At 40.0% G+C, this 21755-nt stretch overlaps 1 protein-coding gene across 2 annotated transcripts; it reads right to left on the bottom strand.

Annotated features, from left to right (window-relative positions):
* Positions 1 to 3246: 3246 nt before the first annotated feature.
* Positions 3247 to 20540, bottom strand: LOC124796404 (glycine-rich cell wall structural protein-like). 2 transcript variants are annotated; one of them, XM_047260580.1, is made up of 2 exons: positions 20490 to 20540; positions 3247 to 3634 (listed from the first exon to the last, which is right to left on the bottom strand). In XM_047260580.1, the coding sequence occupies exons 1-2, from the start codon at positions 20502 to 20504 to the stop codon at positions 3350 to 3352; spliced, it is 300 nt and encodes a 99-aa protein (XP_047116536.1). In that variant the 5' UTR covers positions 20505 to 20540; the 3' UTR covers positions 3247 to 3349. The 2 variants fall into 2 exon arrangements, with proteins under 2 accessions (XP_047116536.1, XP_047116538.1); XM_047260582.1 differs by lacking the exon at positions 20490 to 20540 and adding an exon at positions 15652 to 15678.
* Between the last annotated feature and the right edge of the window lie 1215 nt (positions 20541 to 21755).

The following is a 21755-nucleotide window of genomic DNA, read 5'->3' as shown; positions in this document are numbered from 1 at the left end:
TTTTGTTTTACCTTTTATTATTACTGTTCTTAACTACGAGTGTAAGAAATCACATTTATTGTATATATGAAAACTTCCATTTTATTTTCAGCTTTATACAGTTTTAAATTACTTATAAATACCTCGCCTTCCGGGTTTCTTCATCTAATTTTTTTGCCATTTGGTTCGAGAGTGGGTTGGTTGTACCACGAACAATCTCCCTCCATCCCCCCTCATATGAAATGTGGGGGTATGAAATGACACACAAAAAAAAGACACGTTGCCACATGTAAGTACAATTTTACGCTGCCTCTTCTAAAGTATTATTTCTGTTTGTCAGTAATCCCAACTTACAGTTGTTTCTTTCCAGAGAGCAATCGAAAACGGTCTATAAATCCGAAATTTGCCAATAGTGCCAGGTATCATACACTGAATGGCGTGTCTAGGAGCTCAGCCGAAATCGATTCGTTACCTTATATCCCTATTTTGTATTCGTCAGGCCTTTCGATTGCCTGAGATTTCGTTGCTCATAAAAGGACGTGGCAAACTCCTCAGTCTGGTTCACAGATGCGTACATGTTACATTTTTCTCTTTGTATGATTATGTATATTAGTGAAACTGGTTGCTTCACAGCTCTGTGCGCAAAAGTGAAAAGGCAAAAGTCTCCTTCGCAGAGGTATACATTAGTTAAAATTCTCTGATTGCTTTGATTACGCATATTAGTGAAACCGACGTTTCCCTTATGTTGTTTCGTTGCTGTGAATGTAATGTTATATGCTTTGTGTGTGTGTGTCTGTGTGTGTGTGTGTGTGTGTGTGTGTGTGTGTGATCTTTTTTGAAATTCTATTTGGTGGTGTTAAAGTATGCTTCACAGACAAGTACCTTATTTTATATGCATATCAACGAAATAGTAATTCCTTTTGCTGATTCCCATCCGAGTAAGTAAAGTTTTAAAATTTTAATGCTAATTTTCCTATCTGAAGACTGATTTTACTTGGTGTAAGAGATTGCTTCATTAACGTATCACTTAATTTTGGTTCCTCTTATTCAAAGATTTTTTTCAAACTTAGCTTCTCTGACGAAGTGATATCATTTGTTTTGTAATTAAAAAATCGCCCTCTGGGATAAACAATAAAGAATTTCACTTTTAATATTGTTCTGTTTTTGCTCAGCGCCTTACTACTCCCAGATGCCAGTTCCCTACCAGTTCACTTTGTTTGAGGACTTTGGGCTGACATCTTATTGTTTTTAAAACCTAATTTCAGTTAATCTAAAGTAGTGCACTTAAGTGTAACACAGTGCAGTCACCGATACCAATCAGAGTTATACATTAATGTGTTTAATTTGTAATTGGTAATATTAAAAGGTTACGGCTACCAGCTGCTGGAGTGTTATTAATATCTACCGCCATTGCTTTTGCTATTACAACATGAATTATTCAGTTATAACATCGACTATAATGACTGCAGTTAGCCTTTTCAAATTACCTGATCCCTCACTCTGAAGCGCTTAAAACCACAACAAACAAAAACTTTCCAATTAAAGCCAGAATTTAAAAACAGTAAGATGGCCATTCTGTTAATGATAATGTCAAGGCCACTTTCTTGAACGTTACTTGACTGTGAGGTGGATTTTTACAGGCGTTCCATAGTGTGTGCCACTACCACCTAATGATGAGTGCGTTATACCATTTAGGGATGTCTGACATTCAGCAGTCGAGACAGTAGTATCTGCTGTTGCTTGCGTGTGGGTTACTGTCGTGGCAGCCTGGATTCATTACCTGCAGTAACATTGTACAGAAATCTCCTTTCTCGTCTGACATACAGCAAAAATTTATGCTGTGTGTCTGTGTGTACGTTCTTACTTTTCATTGGATAGCCCAGGTTTTTAGTTCTGCCAATCAAATTATTTATTAACAACTTCCATTACTATTAACGTCCTTCTCTGCATACTTCAAAACACAGTCGTCCCAAAAGCTTTCTTGTAACAAAATTTGTGAGTTATAGTTGCCCCATGTCTCCCCCAGGACTTGAAAAATCCATGTCGAGCATTGCTGCAATATTGTGTGGCTCCTGGACACACCTGTTACAAGTCTGTAGTGCAGTATCGTTCGTGACTGTCATTTAACACTCATTCTCAAATTTCCGCTATAAGACTGGATGTTGCATGAAATGTTTGCTAGTTCCATCCGCAGTTCTTTCTTTCTACTAGCTATGATGGAAAGGATTTCGAATATCTTAGTAATTTATCATTCACTGTTTGGCGACAGCATTTTTCTTAGGGTGGTGCAAAGCTGGCAAGGACTCAACTGGCATCGGCAGAGACACAGATTCGAAGGCAGAGAAAAAAATGCCTATGGGACAGGGATTTGAGGTTGAAATCCTGGTTCTAACCTCAGTAAAAAAAAAAAAAAAATAGAGTACAGTTATCATCATATAACCCGATGGACTCTAAAGGACAACGACTTGCTCCTTGAAGAGGTACTAACTGTAACAATTACCTGCAGTAAATGCAACAGCAGCAGCAGTGAATAAATTATGATAAGTTATAATGGCCATTTCCTACCTGTAACAGGTACAGACATATATTAAAACTGCCTCCTTTTCTCTGTGACTTGCTCTTGAACATTGTCAGGAATGCATAAGCCCAGAACGCATGTGGAATCATAGAACATTGATTAATTGAAGGACTATATGACGTCTCACTTCGTCTGGTGTTAGGATTCATTACACATACCATATAACTGCTAGAGTACACATTGTTCAGCGGAACGCATGCCAGGTACTTCGTTTTGGATCCGAGGTGCTGCAGCTCACATATTCGCATTTCGTGCATTGCGAACGTACCAATCATATCTCTTGTCTTAGGTGGGAGAAGAAAGCCTATTAGCTCTCCTCTCCCGCATTTCATAGAAGTGTGGTGCTGAAGAGCTCACTCCTTTGGGCGTTGACTAGGCTGATACATATAATCTCTTTTCAAATCAATAAATTTTACCAACAGCTGCACACTTTAAGATATTTTATTTTATTCTCAAAGGAACCAGTTTCGTCAATTCATAATAAAACTAAATATCTTTAAGTCCATGCATGCTGATGTCCCCTGGCCATAATGGACCAACAGAGACATATAATTTCTGGTCGTGGACTGACTACAATACGTTGCCACAAATGGCTTACCGTTCCCACCTCGCAAACTCGTCAATTAGCTACGATCAGTCCTCACTTATAGATTGATTTTAATGAAATTTGGAAAAAGTAATTAACACAATGATGATTATTATGCTTTATTCACAATTAAATTGCGCACAAGTCAACTGAAATGAAGAAGTGAAGTAGTTTGTGGAGAGCTGTAGCTGGTGCAGGTGCATCGTTCAGCCGCCAAAACCGCGACCGCGTCCGGGTCCGAAGCCGCCACCGCCGAAACCAGGACGGCCTCCTCCAGGGCCGAAGCCGCCACCTCCTCCAGGGCCAAAGCCGCCATTTCCTCCAGGGCCGAAGCCGCCACCTCCTCCAGGGCCAAAGCCGCCACCTCCTCCAGGGCCAAAGCCGCCACCACCACCGGGCCTCCCGAAACCTCCGCCAGGACGGCCGAAACCGCCCTGGCCAAACTGCGCATGAGCCAAGGTGGCAACACACAGGAGAAGCGTGAACAGTGTCTGCCAACAGAGGAATAGTGACTACGTCAATGTATGAAGTACATGAGATCCACTTGCGTGTCACAATGAATAAGAAACATCGTCTTCATTACTGTTTTATTAATGATTACTGATTTTGATCTGACTAGCTGATCATCTTTACTAGGGTCCACTTTTGTGTGATTTGACACTTTAAGACAAAAGAAAAATACACACCATGAAGGAGTCATCCGAATGGGACGTTAATTGGCAGATGTTATTGACTTGTACAGACGAACAATGATTAACTTTCAGAAAAACTGGATGATCTATTCAAGAGGAAGTGCTTCACAAACTGAAGAAGTCAATAACACGGTGCTCCAACACTGGGCCTTATGCAGGCATTTATTCTGCTTGGTATTGATTGATATATTTGTTCCATGTGGTCCTGGGGGATTTCTTTTTCTTCTTTCTTCTGATTGGTTTGATGTGGCTCACCACGAATTCCTCTCCTGTGGTAACCTCTTCGTCTCAGAGAAGCACTTGCAACCTATGTCCTCAATTAGTTGCTAGATGTATTCCAATCTCCTCTACGTTTTTTGCCCGTTACAGCTCCCTCTAGTCCATGGAAGTCGTTCCCTCATGTCTTAAGAGATGTCCTATCATCCTGTCCCTTCTCTTCATCAGTCTTTTCCACATATTCCTTCCTCTCCGATTCTGCGCAGAACCTCCTCATTCCTTACCTTATCAGTCCACCTAATTTTCAACATTCGTCTGTAGCACCACATCTCAAGTGCTTCGATTCTCTTCCGTTCCAGTTTTCCCACAGTCCATGTTTCACTATCATAGAATGCTGTACTCTAGATGTACAGTCACATGGGGTGGCCGCGCGGTCTAGAGCGTCTTGTCACGCTCCGCGCGGCTTCCCCTGTCGGAGTTTCGAGTCCTCCGTCGGGCATGGGCGTGTGTGTGTGTCGTCCTTAGCATAAGTTTGTGTAAGTTAGATTAAGTAGTGTGTAAGTTTAAGGACCGATGACATCAGCAGTTTGGTCGCTTAAGACATTATTACAAATTTCCAAGTTGCAGACGTACATTGTCAGATATAGCTATCTCAAATTAAGGCCGATATTTGATATTAGTTGATTTCTCTTGACCAGGATTGCTCTTTTTGCCATTGCTAGTCTCCTTTTGGTGTCCTCCATGCTCTGTCCGTCATTGGTTATTTTGCAGCCTATGTATCAGAATTCCTTAACTCCATCTGTTTTGTGACCATCAATCCTGATGTTAAGTTTCTCGCTGTTCTCATTTCTACTATTCTCACTACCTTCGTCTTTCTTGGGTTTCCTCTCAATCCATACTATGTACTCATTAGACAGTTCAATCCGTTCAGCAGATCATGTAATTCTTCTTCACTTTTACTCACGATACCAATGCCATCATCGGATCGTCTCATTGATATCCTTTCACCTTTATTCCACTTCTGAACCTTTCTTTTATTTTCGTAATTGCTTCCTCAGTGTGCAGATTGAACAGTAGGGGTGAAAGACTACATCGCTGTCTAATGCCCTTTCCGATCTGTTCTTGGATTTCCACTCTTTAATGTTCCCGCTTGGTAGTTGGGCATATTACGCATTAACCGTTTTTCCCCATAACTTAACCCTATTTTTCTTAGAATTTCAATCATATCGCACCATTTTACATTCTGAGAGGCTTTTAGCTGGTCAATAAATCCTACGAAAATGTCTTGATTTTTCGTTAGTCGTCCTTCCATCATCAATGGCAATGTCAGATTTGCTGGGGGATATCATGCCAAATTCCTTGGCCATCGATCCTGGTTGCTGGTCCATATGGCAGGCGACAGTCAGGTTGGTATCTCACTGCCGTCCAGAGTGTCTCCAGACACGTCCTCGGCCTGGAGTCTCATTGATTGGAGTACACTTGTCTTCAGTGGTAAATATCCTCTGAACTGAGCCCGATGACCAGCCAAGACGCGGGTTAGGGGTGTGTGGAGGGGGCTCCTTTGATAGACATCCGCTGCAGCCTAACAGTACGATATTATATGTCCCGTACAGGGTACTGCAGGAGCGGGTTATTACTGAATAAGAAAATAGGAATGTGAGTAAACAGCATATTTAATGGATTACCGCAGCCAAAATAAGGAAAAAGGCAACACCCTTCGTTACAAAAAAATGGCTCGGAGCACTATGGGACTTAACAGCTGAGGTCATCAGTCCCCTAGAACTTAGACCTACTTAAAACTAACGAACCTAAGGACATCACACACATCCATGCCCAAGGCATGATGCGAACCTGCGACCGTAGCGGTTGCGCGGTTCCAGACTGAAGCGCCTAGAACCGCTCGGCCACACCGGCCGGCCCTTCCTTATAGTACAAGTTTATTTCTCTACCAGGTCCGCAGATCATGAAGAAGCTGAAATAATAGATGAGGTAGAATAAATTATTTGGATTGTTAAGGGAGATGAAATTATAATAGTGATGGAGGAGTGTAAATTAATTGTAGGAAAAGGAAGACAAGTTGAAATAGTAGGAATACATGGGCTGGGAATGAAAGGGGAAGGAGCCTAGTAGAACTCTGCACGGAGAACAGTTAAATCACTACTGATCATTTTAGGATCACCAAATGAGCCATATACAAGTTTAACACCTGGGGACACCGGAATCTTTTAATAAATCGCACAGAATGATTCCGTGATGACGTTACATTATTTCGGCGATGATGCAGTAGGGTAAAATTATGAACCTGGGATAAGGGACCAGGTCCAAATACGACCGAATCGAAAGTTACAAGCAACAGTCGTCCTAATGCATTTGATAGTACATCTTCTCTACTGCAAGATCTTTACTTTTCCAATTTTGGGAGGAGGAATTATGGATCAAAACAAAAAAGTCCAGTAAACATGGCCTCTAAAGTGCATAAGTTAAGATCTAAGAGCACTAGTTCATCTTCACTAATGTGAAACTTATCTCTACTACTGAACAAGTGTTCACAGCTCTTAGGGTCCGCAGCTCGTGGTCTAGTGGCTAGCATTGCTGCCCCTGGGCCACGGGACCCCTGGGTTCGATTCCTGGCCGGGTTAGGGATTCTCTCTGCCCGCAGACTGGGTGTTTGTGTTGTCCCCATCATTTTATCCTCATGATCATCGTTTGTGACAGTGGCTAGATTGGGCTGTGGGAAAAAACTGGACAGTGTAAAAATTTGGATTTTGTACGGCCGCTGATGACCGCACAGTTCAGCGCCCCATAAACCAAACATCATCATCATCAACAGCTCTTAGGGAATTCATTTAGATCCCATGTTCAATAGATAATTCTTCCTTGTTTTGTTCCATAACACCTCTTCCCAAAACATGAAAAGCAAAGCAGTTGCTCCGAGCAAGGTGGCACAGTGATTACCATATTGGATTCGCATTCGGTAGGACGAAAATTCTAACCCCCGTCTGGTCATCCTGATTTAGGTTTTCCGTGACTTCCCTAAATCGCTTCAGGCAAATGCCGGGATAGTTCCTTCGAAAGGGCACGGCAGACTCCCTTCCCCATACTTCCCTAGTCCAAAGGGGTCGATAGCCACCCTGTTTGGTCCTCCTCCACCCCGCACCCCCCCCCCCCCCCCCCCCAGATCAACCAATTAACCAAAGAATTTGCAGTAGAAGAGGTCCACTATCAGAGTTATCATTACGATTATCGATTGTAACTTTCGACAAGGTCTTTTCCGGACCAGGGCTCCTTACCACAAACTGGCACATTTACCTTTTACTATCATCCCTGAAAGTTTGTAACATCTTCACGGAATCACCCGGCATAACGGTAAGGCAGAGATTTCGAAACAATATTTGAAACTGAGAAACATATGACAATCCTTTATTGGTTGTGAAATTCACTTTAAATCGGAAGAAATTTCTGAACTTGACGTGTAAGTCACAATAGCCGGGTGTAGCTGAGATTTCCAAAGAAAGCATTAGAATGAACGGACGCACCTTTGAAAAGGCTTATAGCAAACGACGAATGAGTAACTTTGAGCGACGGATTGTGAAGAGAGCATAGAAGCACCTTTATAGAGAGGCAGGAGAGGCAAGAACGAAGTACAAATCCTGCCGCGGTGGCCGAGCGGTTCTAGGCGCTTCAGTCCGGAACCGCGCGACTGCTACGGTCGCAGGTTCGAATCCTGCCTCGGGCATGAATAAGTGTGATGTCCTTAGGTCAGTTAGAGTTAAGTTGTTCTAAGTTCTAGGGGACTCATGACCTCAGATGTTAAGTCCCATAGTGCTCAGAGCCAGATTTTGAAATCCTGTGATAACACCAAAGACGTATATTTAAATCGGCGAAAGGTGAAAATGTAAAAACCTATCCAGTAAATCATGCAAAACGAAATACAGACGTTTAAATATGAGACTGGCAATGCAAAGGTGCACAGCGGGAATAGACATAAGAAAATGCATGTCTTCGGGAACGATAGATGAAGCCTATAGGGAAATACAAGAAATCTTTAGAGAAAGGAGAAGCAGCTGTACCAACACCGGTACTAAAGAGTTCAGATGGCAGCGCAGTATCAATCAGATAATGTAAGTCTGAAAGGTGGAAAGAATATATAGAAGGGTTATACAAATGTTGTTGTTGTTGTTGTTGTGGTCTTCAGTCCTGAGACTGGTTTGATGCAGCTCTCCATGCTACTCTATCCTGTGCAAGCTTTTTCATCTCCCAGTACCTACTGCAACCTACATCCTTCTGAATCTGCTTAGTGTATTCATCTCTTGGTCTCCCTCTACGATTTTTACCCTCCACGCTGCACTCCAATACTAAATTGGTGATCCCCTGATGCCTCAGAACATGTCCTACCAACCGATCCCTTCTTCTGGTCAAATTGTGCCACAAACTTCTCTTCTCCCCAATCCTATTCAATACTTCCTCATTAGTTATGTGTTCTACCCATCTAATCTTCAGCATTCTTCTGTAGCACCACATTTAGAAAGCTTCTATTCTCTTCTTGTCCAAACTATTTATCGTCCATGTTTCACTTCCATACATGGCTACACTCCATACAAACACTTTCAGAAAGGACTTCCTGACACTTAAATCTATACTCGATGTTAACAAATTTCCCTTCTTCAGAAACGCTTTCCTTGCCATTGCCAGTCTACATTTTATATCCTCTCTACTTCGACCATCATCAGTTATTTTGCTCCCCAAATAGCAAAACTCCTTTACTACTTTAAGTGTCTCATTTCCTAATCTAATTCCCTCAGCATCACCCGACTTAATTAGACTACATTCCATTATCCTTGTTTTGCTTTTGTTGATGTTCATCTTATATCCTCCTTTCAAGACACTGTCCATTCCATTCAACTGCTCTTCCAAGTCCTTTGCTGTCTCTGACAGAATTACAATGTCATCGGCGAACCTCAAAGTTTTTATTTCTTCTCCATGAATTTTAATACCTATTCCGAATTTTTCTTTTGTTTCCTTTACTGCTTGCTCAATATACAGATTGAACAACATCGGGGAGAGGCTACAACCCTGTCTTACTCCCTTCCCAACCACTGCTTCCCTTTCATGTCCCTCGACTCTTATAACTGCCATCTGGTTTCTGTACAAATTGTAAATAGCCTTTCGCTCCCTGTATTTTACCCCTGCCACCTTTAGAGTTTGAAAGAGAGTATTCCAATCAACATTGTCAAAAGCTTTCTCTAAGTCTACAAATGCTAGAAACGTAGGTTTGCCTTTCCTTAATCTTTCTTCTAAGATAAGTCGTAAGGTCAGTATTGCCTCACGTGTTCCAGTGTTTCTACGGAATCCAAACTGATCTTCCCCGAGGTTGGCTTCTACTAGTTTTTCCATTCGTCTGTAAAGAATTCGTGTTAGTATTTTGCAGCTGTGACTTATTAAACTGATAGTTCGGTAATTTTCACATCTGTCAACACCTGCTTTCTTTGGGATTGGAATTATTATATTCTTCTTGAAGCAAACATAAAGACAATATTATGGAAAAGGGAGAGGAAATATCAATTTGAGGCTGAAGATCTCGTATTTGAAAGGGTACCGAAAGGCCAAAGTCACAACACGGCTCGTGGAGTGGACGACATTCTCATAGAATTATCGAGAAAGATTTCAGTGAAGAAAAACAGTAAGTGTCTTACATCATGTAATAACCCCGTGAATGCTCGATAAGAGCGTCACCAGTTTCCGACAGTAATTCTTGTTGTGTGCGGTACGTATCTCCAAGATGTTTCAGATAAGATGTTTACCTCTGCAACTTACTAAATAATAAGCTCGATGAGCTGTTTGAAGTCGGTTAGATTGTAGAACATATCCTTACACTACTGTACATAAGGCACGTCGCCCAATGGCATGCATGAAAAAACAAGGATCCGTCTGCGACGTGGAATAATTAATCCTAGATTACTTTGAAAAATGCATCGAGGAAGATTTTCGTTCTTGATATCATCAATTTTGCTTCTCGTCTGTAGGTCATTTAGAAAGAGTAGCGACTTATGACGCAAGGAAAATGGGCACTCGTTTTGACATCTCACTTAAATGAACATTTCGATATCAAAGCATCCTTCTGAAAGCAGCCAATAAAGTGCAACATGTTGCATCCCCTCTTAAAACTATGAACGTTTCTACCTCGATAACGTAGATTGATGGAAATTTGAATTAAGTTAATCTGTATGCGTTTTCAATACAGCAACTGCATTTTGCGAAACAATAATGTTTTATGTAACAAAAATTAAAGTTTCTTGCAGCAACTCCCTGGAAAATAACGAAATAAACTATTTCGTCACTCTGCAGATAGAGCAACATTTCTTATGTTACCTGTCTAAATAAATATTCCTTTCACTTATCAACTAGTAAGTTACAGAGACAAACTCTGTATCCGAAACACTTTTTAAGGGGCTTCGGAACGCCCTATACTTGCAATGTTAAAATAACGCTTATAAATTACATCTTTCCTCACAAAGTATTTGAGGTAGGAAGTTGAACTTATTACAGATTATTTATTGGAATATGGGCTACAACTTAACACAGGGATTTTACAAAATTTTTGTTCAATTATTAAAGATGATTTTTTTTCAATTGTAATGAAAATTCACAACATTTTTTTGCAATTTTTTATTTATATATTCAAAAATATACAGTTTTTTGGAAAAAGGCTGTGTTAAATTATGCAGAAGGTACTGTGTAACATTTACTGAAAGTTTGAAACAAATATGTTTGGAAGATCCTTAGAAAACATGTAATTAGTATGAGAAAATAAAAGTTTTGGGAATCGAGCGACAAAGATTGGATTAACTTTTTAGTGCATTCCAGGTCCATAGGATGGATTGTCTTCATCCTGTGCGAACTCCTCCTCCAACTTCCTCTTGTTCCTCCTCCTGTTTACTCTTGCTTGTATTTCTAGACTCTTTACAGCTCTGTCTGCAGCCCGAAGGCGTCCCTTGTCTAAAGCAAGCATCGCTCGTACCATGTTAGGACCTATCTTCATTCCCATATTTCTAAATACCTTGCACCTTACAATGTTGCCATCATTGAAAGTCGCAACAGCATCATACACACCAAAGTGAAGTGTTTCTATTCCAACAAATACAGTCTTGGGGATTCTCGACCATATAACACTATTTACACTTTCATTGGGGTTTTGAGTTTTTCCGTGAATACACTTTTTCAACAGTTCAGGTGCTGCTAAGTCTCTGAAAATAGGTTTTATCACCTCCATTATTGCATGAGGCAGACTATGCTTATGAGTGTACGCTTCACCAGTTAGCAATCCTTTGTTATATTTACACCAACTGTCTTCTTCTTTGGGACACAAGCTATGTTGGGGATTTTCATCGGTTGAAGAAGTATGAAAAAAAAGAGCCCAAACAGCCTTCTTCATTTCGTCGACACTTTGTGTATTTTGCCTAATAGCCATTCCATAATAGTTCTGTATTTTGTCAATTACACTGTCAGTTAACCTTCCCTTCCCATCCAACCCTTTACCATCACTGAGTTTTTGTTTTTTGTACGAAGCTTTCAGTCGCCGAAGTCTTGTTCCCATTCGCTTCTGTACGTGTCCAATACACTCAAATTTCTGCACTACATCATCATCACCATAGGGCTTCAGTCCTTGAACATGTTTGAAACTTTTAGAATCACCGTCACCAAGGTAATTAACATATCGCACTTTATCACACGCCTCAGAACGCTGGAATATACTGGCAACACCAGCCACTTCCATTCCTCCACTACTGCCACTATAGTTAGCTTTGCAATTATTTTCATGTGTACCTTTATATTTTTGTGGACATCTACAATACTTTGATATTACTGCTACATCTAAAACTTTCCCTGTATACATACTGGTGGCCGATACTACACCATGAAGAGATGTGTGTCCCCGTTTATGCCAGGTACCATCGAACGCTGCAGTCAAATCTCTGTTACCATTATTTTCCATTACTGCCTCTTCCACAGCGTTCTTCATAGATTCTATACAGACATCTTCTACTTTAGACCCTATTAATTTATTATAGGTCGTAAACTTGGTTGGGGGATTTGGAAGATTCATGATGCCACATAAAATTGCACCTGCAGTAGCACCCTTACCAACTGAACGCAAGGAATAAACAAATCTAATGTTGTGTTCGTAGATTTTACTACCATTTTCTTCAGTTGCAGTTACTGCAACACTGTTCCAAAAGGTGGTCATGTATGAACACTTATCACATTTCAGTTGTATTTCACTAGCAAGTCCTACGTGCTTTATTATGGAGAGTTCCAGACCAACTTCACTACAATGAATACATCTTACACAGTTTGAAAAAATTCCTTTGAGAACCGACATATCAAATATTTCATTCACATCCGATTCGCCCATAAAACATTCATAGTTTTCACTCATTGAACCAAGCTTCTTCTGTGAAGTATTTTCTTTCCCACTGTGACTGCTATGGGCAGGTGTACTTGAGAGGTTAGGTTCACTCACTTGGTTATCGTCTTTATTGTTTACAGTAATAACACATACCTTTGGCTTTCCAACATTTCTCCTTTTCTTAAAAGCCTTCAGAGGATTTCTAATAACTTTACTTTTACTCATTATTATACTTCAACAAAACAGAGACTCTAGAAACAGAATTAATTACGAATATTTTCGAGATAACGACAGAGTAAATAAACATGAAACAATCGAAAATCACACCAGCGATATATATTGAACCATCACAGGTTAGCCACAACACATACTTTATCTCACATCACTAAAATGTACCTGATGAACACGGACGTTAATAATAACACCGTTTGACAGCAGTTTAACAGCGCCACAGTGGGTCACGCCCATGTAGAACACATTTCAAAAAAAATTTAAAAATTGTTGTAGTCTTCGGAATTGAATAAATTATATATCTATTAAAAGGTAATAGTCTGCAGATTCAGAAAACGCAAAAAAGTAACAATTGAACTTTTCATGATTTTGAGCCTTTCCGGAGCCCCTTAATGAGTATGAAAACCTTGTCAGCTGTACTTTTGGACAGGTATTGTGGTATGACTGAAGGAAAGAAAAAAGATAGGGCTTAACGCCCCGTCGACATTGAGGTCATTAGAGACGGAGCACAATCTCGGATTGGGTTAATCCTGAATGTGGATGACTGGACTCAGATTTGAACAGTCGTCCTCCAGAATGCGAGTCCAGCGTGCTAACCACAGCGCCGCCTCGCTCGGTACGTGGTACGACCGGTTTCGTTTCTTTGAACATCTTCAGGTTTGCCGAGTTATGTTGAAGTTTAGATACAGATGGTGTGTAATATTATAGACAACATCCAAGAGCAGTGATCGTAAAACTAGTGCTACAAAATATATAGATTCAATGTGAATTTTTTTCACTCGCAATATGCAACTTCCACTTTCTCTCTTTATCCCTGCCCCGCCCCCCCCCCCCCCCTCTCTCTCTCTCTCTCACTCTCTCTCTCTCTCTCTCTCTCTCACACACACACACTGTGTATTACAAACAGACACACACACACACATTTGTACTTTTCATCAAAACTTTAGTAGTACACTGACACCCTACTGAGACAGCAATTCGAGAAGTGCTTCTCATTGATAGGTCAATGTATGGGAACGTGGTCTTAAAATGTATTCCCTACCTGTCCCAAACAGACACACGGAATAAATTCTAGGCTGTTAACTGTCGGCCTTATTCACCTCTGCAACAGCATTCTTTTTCCCATACTACTCCAAATGCTTTCCTTCCTAAGCACTGAAAAAATGTCCCTCTTATACTTCGCAAATGATGGTTTGTGTCATTACTAAAACTTGTACTGACGCGGAGGTATGTTTCAGTACACTTACATTTTTCAGTATCAGCTGATACTTAATCCCTTAATGACGTTCGTTGAGAATCCGCATCATACCGAAGCGACTTTAACGGATGGAAGGTTAAATGGTTTTGAGTTCCAGTGAGTGTGGGTGCAGTTTCTACGCGATGTTACCATCGCTTATGATACATTTTACTGTCTCCTCAGTGTTTTGGGTACTCCTAAAGTGACTTGCCGTTCGCGCAGTTGCTCGCTACGAACACACACACACACACACACACACACACACACACAAACACAAACACAAACACACACATGCAAACGAGGAGTTATCGTAATTATTTGGACAATTATGGCTAGATACAAAGCTAAGTTCAGTTCTAAAATATATTTATTTACTTATAATACCTATGACAAGAAGTAAATCACATATTGATCTAATAAACTAATTGTACGTGCAAGTTAATTCCAAAAAAATTATTTGTTTAAAGTAATCACAAGTGGGCATTTATGTGTCTTCATAGGCACATGAAAGAGATGAAATTATGTGAAATGAAAAAAAATATTTCAGTTTGTTCAAAGCACCATATACTTCAATTTATTACAAGTTCCCAATAATTCAAATGAACAGTCGAACTCAGCATTTTTGGCTGATTACTTTTCACTGCTAATACTTTGAAGGTTTTATTTTATTAGCGATGCATCATCCAAAATATATGCTCCACGAAATGAAAATGACAATTTGAAAGTTAAGTACATCTTGCGGAGAAGGACAGTGACAGTTCCAAAATTAACCATAATAAAAATAGTTGTCTACCATAATTGAAGTTTAGAACAGCAGTGCCACTTTGTAAGTAGGAAAAAGGCATGAGAAATAAGGAGAAGTAGGCATTCGGTCAGTGCAGAGACATAACAACTACGCAAGAAGCATTAGGGCCCAACTAGACCGGTTCCGCTTGAACTGATGCAGTACGTCATTATCCTGACATTACAGCCGCAAGACCAAATTTTAGGGAAGAGACAATATTCTTGTGCAGTAACTGTAACTAACGATGTTCTGTGTGTATAAAAGAGAATAAATTCATCCCAAGAATTTCGCGAATACGGCTATATTTTGTAATATACAGTTATTTGAATTGTATCCCATCACTTTTTTTATTTTTAACAATGTAAATCCTATCAATGCATCACCGATATGTTAAATAATTTTTTTTTTCAAGTTGAATGTTGTCAGCTTTTTATTTCTCAAATGCCTCTGGTTGAAAACGTGAGGCATACTCAGTTACACCTGAGAGGTATAACACATGTTAGAATTGACCTTACGTACCCTTAAACACTTCGTTACTAGTTACCCAATATGATTTTTCCAATTTTCTTCCAAACAGAAATTTATTCAGATATTAAGAGGATAAAGCTTTCTTTTTGTAAGTTAAGGTGTGGTTTAGACCAATAATTATTGTAAGCTGATGATCAGTAGCTATGCATCAGCAGCAGAAGACGCTCATAAGTAGCGTCAGACAGTTACAAAGTAAATCTAAAAATAAGTTCATCGGAATGAAACGATAATTTTAACGCTCTTGAAACGATAAGATGATGACGATATCATCTCCCGACGCCACAAGCCACTCGAGATTCGTCTCCATTACAGCCTGTACTCAGTGCCCAGTAAGTAAATCCACGCGAAGTGTTGACAATGATGGCAACGAAATCTTATTCTTATATACGTGGCGAAGACGCGGAGGCACTCACCAGCAGTTTAGCCATGGCGTGGTCTGCAGCTAGCAACACCGTGTGGCGTTTGGCGGCCGAACGTGGCTTATATATACAATCGTAACCTTGTAGGCTGTTTAGTATATATTAACTGTCCAAACAGTGTACCGGGCGGATTGTTTTCGCGACTCCAGCGGGAATTTCATGGCCGTGGTGGTTTCGGCAGCAGGTATCAAACAAGAGTTTCATTGCCCTGTCGAAAAGCAGCCTTTACTACTGACTCATTCAGTATGCGCTATTATGAGCTAATTCCTTGATGGTAGCGGACGCTGAAATTTATCATCTATGAGATAAGACATTGTCTCTAACACATTACGTATGGAGAAATTATAATGAAACATTTCATTTGGCTCTAACAACAAGAGCAGATAATAATAAAATTGTAGTTGTACAAGCGATGTATGACGTTTGTGACAGGATTCACCCCGTTTGGGAAAGTGAATGGTGTTCCACATTCAAGACATCACCTCCAATACGGAGAACATAAAAAATAACGTCTGGATATTTTGACTGAGAGATCGCAAGAGATTAATCCACCGCGAATGCAGACAGAATTTCATTCCACTTTTACAGTCTGTTGAGTCTAGCCGTGGGCGGCATTACACTCAGATGGTACAAGACATGGCCATAGTTCTTTCACAGCCCAATAGAGTGAACTTTTGTCCTTCATGCAGTGACTATGACAGCATTAATTTACTTTCAATTGTTGGCTGAGATACACAAGAAGAGACATGAGTATAGCTTACGCGTCGCGTTTTGGGGCTACATTGCTCTGCAGCCACCTCAAAGATGGGAAAATGAGTCATGTCGCGGCGTCTATATGTATCGGGAAATCAAAGTCATTTGTATTAAAAAGGGTAACGAGCTATAAATTGCTTAAAAACGTGGAGAATTTTGAAGAACGTGGCTCAGTCTGTTAAGTGAATCGAAAAACGGGAATAAGAATTTTAACCTTTTTTCGGGAAACCCGTTCGTAACACTACGTCAAGTGCAACCAAAATTCGATTTGAAAAAGCTGTCAACGCTAATTAGACGGTTTGGAAGTCTCTTGCAGGAAAACTTGGTTTCAAGCATGCCTCGGAGATGCCAAGCAATTATCGACGCTAAGGGTGGCTGGACGTATTATTAATTGTAACTGCATTTTCCTATCGTTCATATATCTAGTGTACGTATATGCTTTAGTTTTTTGTCAAATACATTTTTCTACTGATTAACCCGACCACGATCTTACTTAACAGACTGTATATTAGCATCCTTCTCTATCTTTGCTTGAGTGTTGTGTTTTTATGTGTAACCGTTTATTGTGTCTCTGTAAGTACAAGGCGGTGTCGTTTTGATGTACAGGGAGGAATCTGGTGCTGAAAAAACTCACGATTAGTGACAAGAAGGCTACCGAGTCTCTGATCATTGTCAACTGCGACACATGGTTGCAATCGACACGGCCCTGCAGCGAAATTTAGATATTAATCCAGAAAACTGGTACACGGAAAAGGCACATTGATACCTGCTGCATTTCGGACAATGACGACAGTCTATTCCACCATCACTACTTCCCAAACTCTTTGATGTTTTATTGTCATCTACACCTTTCTTAGGAAATGCGCTCCTATTCATATGACTCAGCATTTTTGTGTATGCCGTATATCATAAGAGTTTAGTGGGGTACCAGATAGTGTTCCGTACTTGGTCTCCACTTTTGATACAGCATTAACTACGGGCAGCCGGTTATAAGGGTATCACTCTGTCCTAGTACTGCTGCTGGTACGTTGATTTGGACAATATTTAACACATTTTACTTATAATGATTTTTATTAAATTTGGATTAGATACAAAAGTATGGTTTTGGACATTTATTTTTATTTTAGTTTTCTTACCATTCACGATTTTCGTTTACTGTGTATTGATAAGATGGAGCACGTGATACCTGAGATTTCAGCATTCACAATTATTTTGGGTCTTTTACATTAATCAGGGCCTTCAAATCAGCTCGCTACTTTTGTTCCTTGGGGGCAGTTTGTCTAAAATATCGTATTTATGTACGTTGTTAAGGATTTCTACTTTGCTTGCAGGTGACCTGCACCACGTGGGTTCGTTGTTACCTTTTTACGTCTCTTACACCGTTTCTACAATTTTTTTACCTATCACGTTTGTTGTACATGCCAGTTATTTTAAGTTGGGCACTGTTTCATATTTTCCTCTTTTTCAGAATTTACATTTGTTTGAGATTGTGTTGTTTTATGCTGTCATAGGTTTAAAGTATATCAGTGGTTACCGTAGAAGATTCCAGCTTTCTCACATATACTAATAATCACACATATGATTGCTATGAAACATTTTCCTACTGTTTGTTTTTATGTTCATGTACTTTTATCCATTTTATGATTTAAGGCTGTGTAATATATATATATATATATATATATATATATATATATATATATATATATATATATATATATATATTGACGTGTACATCAATAAATAATGTTGAAGTACTGTAGTATCGTATATTTTACATCAATTAAGTTATTAGACAGAGGCATTTCGATAAACAGGACCTGAAGATACCGCAAATTCAGCGTTGAAACTAGTCATCTGAATAATAAATACTCTGAAAATACGGCTCTGGTGTTCAACTTCCATTACTTATATTGTCAGCCGCTGTCCCACATCCACAACATGGGTGGACAAACGCAAGTACTTGAGTATATCACCACAATGCTAGAGTCTCTCAGAAACATTAGGTTTTGGAAACAGATACCGAAACAGCAAATTTAACATTGTCGGTAATGTTCAAAGAAAGATTGTTCCCCGATTTTTGAATTAAATTAAAGTTTCCAAAACAAATGCTTCCCTTTACAGGGTGGTGTACGTATTCTGAAGCTTCCAGATAGATTACAAATTGAGATGATCTTGGTGTCTATGAGAACTCCCACGCCAACTTACGTATCCAACAAGGTTTCGTCTACAGCGTTTAGAACTTACATCTACGAAACTGTACCTAACACTTCACTTTTCAGTAGCGCGCACACACTGACACACACGCACACACTGACACACACACACACACACACACACACACACGCACACACACACACACACACACACACACACACACACACACACACACACACATCTTGGCTGTCGAATGATTTTTTACAATTAAGCAGATCACGCTTCAGCTCTCTCAAAATGAGAAAATTCGCGTACTAATTACCATTCCATATGAAAAAACTAGGATTTCGGATGTATGTCTTTCGGCAAACTCCAACATGAGTGTCAGACCGAATCTTACCAGTACTATTTGCTCCTATGGATATTGTTAGCAAATTTACCACTGATATGCTGGAATTCAAAAAGACGTAGTGCAGCAAGTTATCATGGATGATTGCGGCTTGTTCCATAAATAAGTATGATAGGACTACTAATTTTCATTACCTATTTAAAGAACCATGCCTGAGACTTCCCGTAGAAACACCATTATTCATGGGAAAGTGATACTTAATATTTAACATGCAGCAAGAACCTCCCTTTGTATCACCTGGTGTAACGGCTGGCAACTTTTTCGATGAAAAAAGAAGAATATATGATTTGGGATTAACGTTACACCAAAGACGTGCTCAAACACAGAGAAATATAACAACTCTGTTACTTAACGACTCTGTAGCGTAAGTTTGTTAAATACAGGGTTTCCAACTTTTAACTGGAGTCCTCTACGCCGAGCAAACATATGGAAACAGGAGTAAGAAGACCTCAGTACATGTACTCAACAGGGATCTTAATTCATAGCTGAGATCTTGTGAAATCGCAAATTATCTCAGAAAGTGGTAATTAAGCACCATTTTTACGGAAAAATTTGCTAAAATGTGTGACATGTTAATCCTAAAATACAATCGGAATGGCTATTGGTTGGACTGGCTTCGCCTCTCACAGAAAATACATGAAAAACGGCATCTAATGTCAGTAGAAAAGTACCTAGGCAATTGCAGGAACTTGTTTGTTGCGTGTAACGAATAATATTCAATAGCTCGTATTAATCGCTTTCATAATGACTAATGACTATCAAAGTAGTTTACAGTTTCGCAAGCTCTTCTGTGACTCGGAGGGAAAAGACCATAAATAAATTTCGCCATAAAATTTACCCTTTCCTATATATTACAGTGATTTTCACAGTACAGTTTGCGTGCTACACATAGAGCTTAAGCAAAACTCTTGCGAACAACTATTTTCACTGTTACTTCAATTGAAAGTCAATTCTGTTTCACATGCATGATCACAAAGGTCTATTCAACATTAAACACTAAAAATCACTTTAGAAACATCCTTCACTACTGTCATTGTACTCTACACCGCTCCCGTCACTGACGACCGAATGTATGAATCAAATACTAGTAAGGTTTCCTTTTTTCAGTTTTGAGTCCTTTGTAAATACGGTACCAATTCGGACTATAGAGATTTTACACAGACTCTATTGCGCCAAATTGTGCAACAGAAAAATGGTTCAAATGGCTCTGAGCACTATGGGACTTAACTGCTGAGGTCATCAGTCCCCTAGAACTTAGAACTACTTAAACCTAACTAACCTAACGACATCACACACATCCATGCCCGAGGCAGGATTCGAACCTGCGACCGCAGCGGTCGCGCGGTTCCAGACTGTAGCGCCTAGAACCGCTCGGCCACTTAGGCCGGCGCAACAGAAACAGGGAAGTAAAAATAGGTGTACTAAATCTACTAGAATCACTGCACACAGCATAGCTTTTCTGAGAGCGTACCGGCAAGGACTTAAACATAAAATGTTAAGATACAGAGACACTCACCAGCAGTCTAGTCATGACTTTGTCCCGGGAAGCAACGCTCTTGCGTGGTAGTCTTACCTCGTTTATATACTGTTTCGTAACCTTGGAAATTATTTCTAAATACTCCTTACTCAGGTAGTGAGGCGTAATGATTATTTCCGTAACATCGACGGCAATTTTCGACAAGTAGCATTTTCAGAAGAGGAACGAAGAGGCATGTGGAAATTTGTTGGTTAAGTAGCCTTGCTGGGGAACGCGAGGAAGCGGAATTTGGAATTAATTTTTTTCTTTACAACAGTAAAATAGGATGCAGGAAATTAGTGGCTGAAAGGCGAAGGCCAAGATGAAGCAATCACCAGATGCGAATTGCTTTTCTCCGAAAAAAAATCTTGAAAACGCATAGCTATAAACGTGTATTGTTCACGCATTAGAGTAATATTCATTATCCTGTAATATAGGGGGTAAGTAAATTTGCCAATATGGGAAACTAAATTTTCATCAAACCGTTGCTGCTAATAGAAGCTCTCCGTCTACACATATAAGTGCTGTGCTAAAGATTTACCAGAACAAAATGTCTCATGAATGGGAGCTGTATGATTTTTTCTGAAGACTTACATAGTGGCTTACTCTCATTCAGTTGAAGTAACTTCAGCGACTTGACGTCTTCCTTCAATTGCAACAATTTGCTGTGCTTGGCCTTCTACACTGAAGCGCCAAAGAAACTCGTAAAGGCATCCGTATTCAAATACAGATATACGTAAACAGGCAGAAAACGGCTATGCAGTCGGTAACGCCCATATAAGACAACCAGTGTCTGGTGCAGTTGTTATATCGGTTACTGCTGCTACAATAGCAGGTTATCAAGATTTAAGTGAGCTTGAACGTTGTGTTACAGTCGGTGCACGAGCGGTGGGACACAGCATTGCCGAGTTAGCGAGGAAGTGGAGATTTTCCCGTATGGCCATTTCAAGAGTGTACCATCAATGTCACGAGTCCGGTAAAACATGAAATGCCCAACATCACTGACGCAGGAAAAAGATACTGCAAGAACCGGACGAACGATGACTGAAGAGAATCGTTCAACGTGATAGATGTGAACCATTCCGCAAATTGCTGCAGATTTCAACGCTGGGTCACCAACAAATGTCAGCGTGATAACCATTCAGTGAAACATCACCAATATGGGCATTCGGAGCCGAAGGCCCATCTTGTGTACCCTTGATGACTGCACGACACAAATCTTTACGCCTCGCCTGGGCCTGTCAACAACGACATAGTGTTGTTGAC

The sequence above is a fragment of the Schistocerca piceifrons genome, chromosome 4, assembly GCF_021461385.2.
Source record: "Schistocerca piceifrons isolate TAMUIC-IGC-003096 chromosome 4, iqSchPice1.1, whole genome shotgun sequence".
NCBI lineage: Eukaryota > Metazoa > Arthropoda > Insecta > Orthoptera > Acrididae > Schistocerca > Schistocerca piceifrons.
This window is presented reverse-complemented; position numbering and strand designations above follow the sequence as displayed.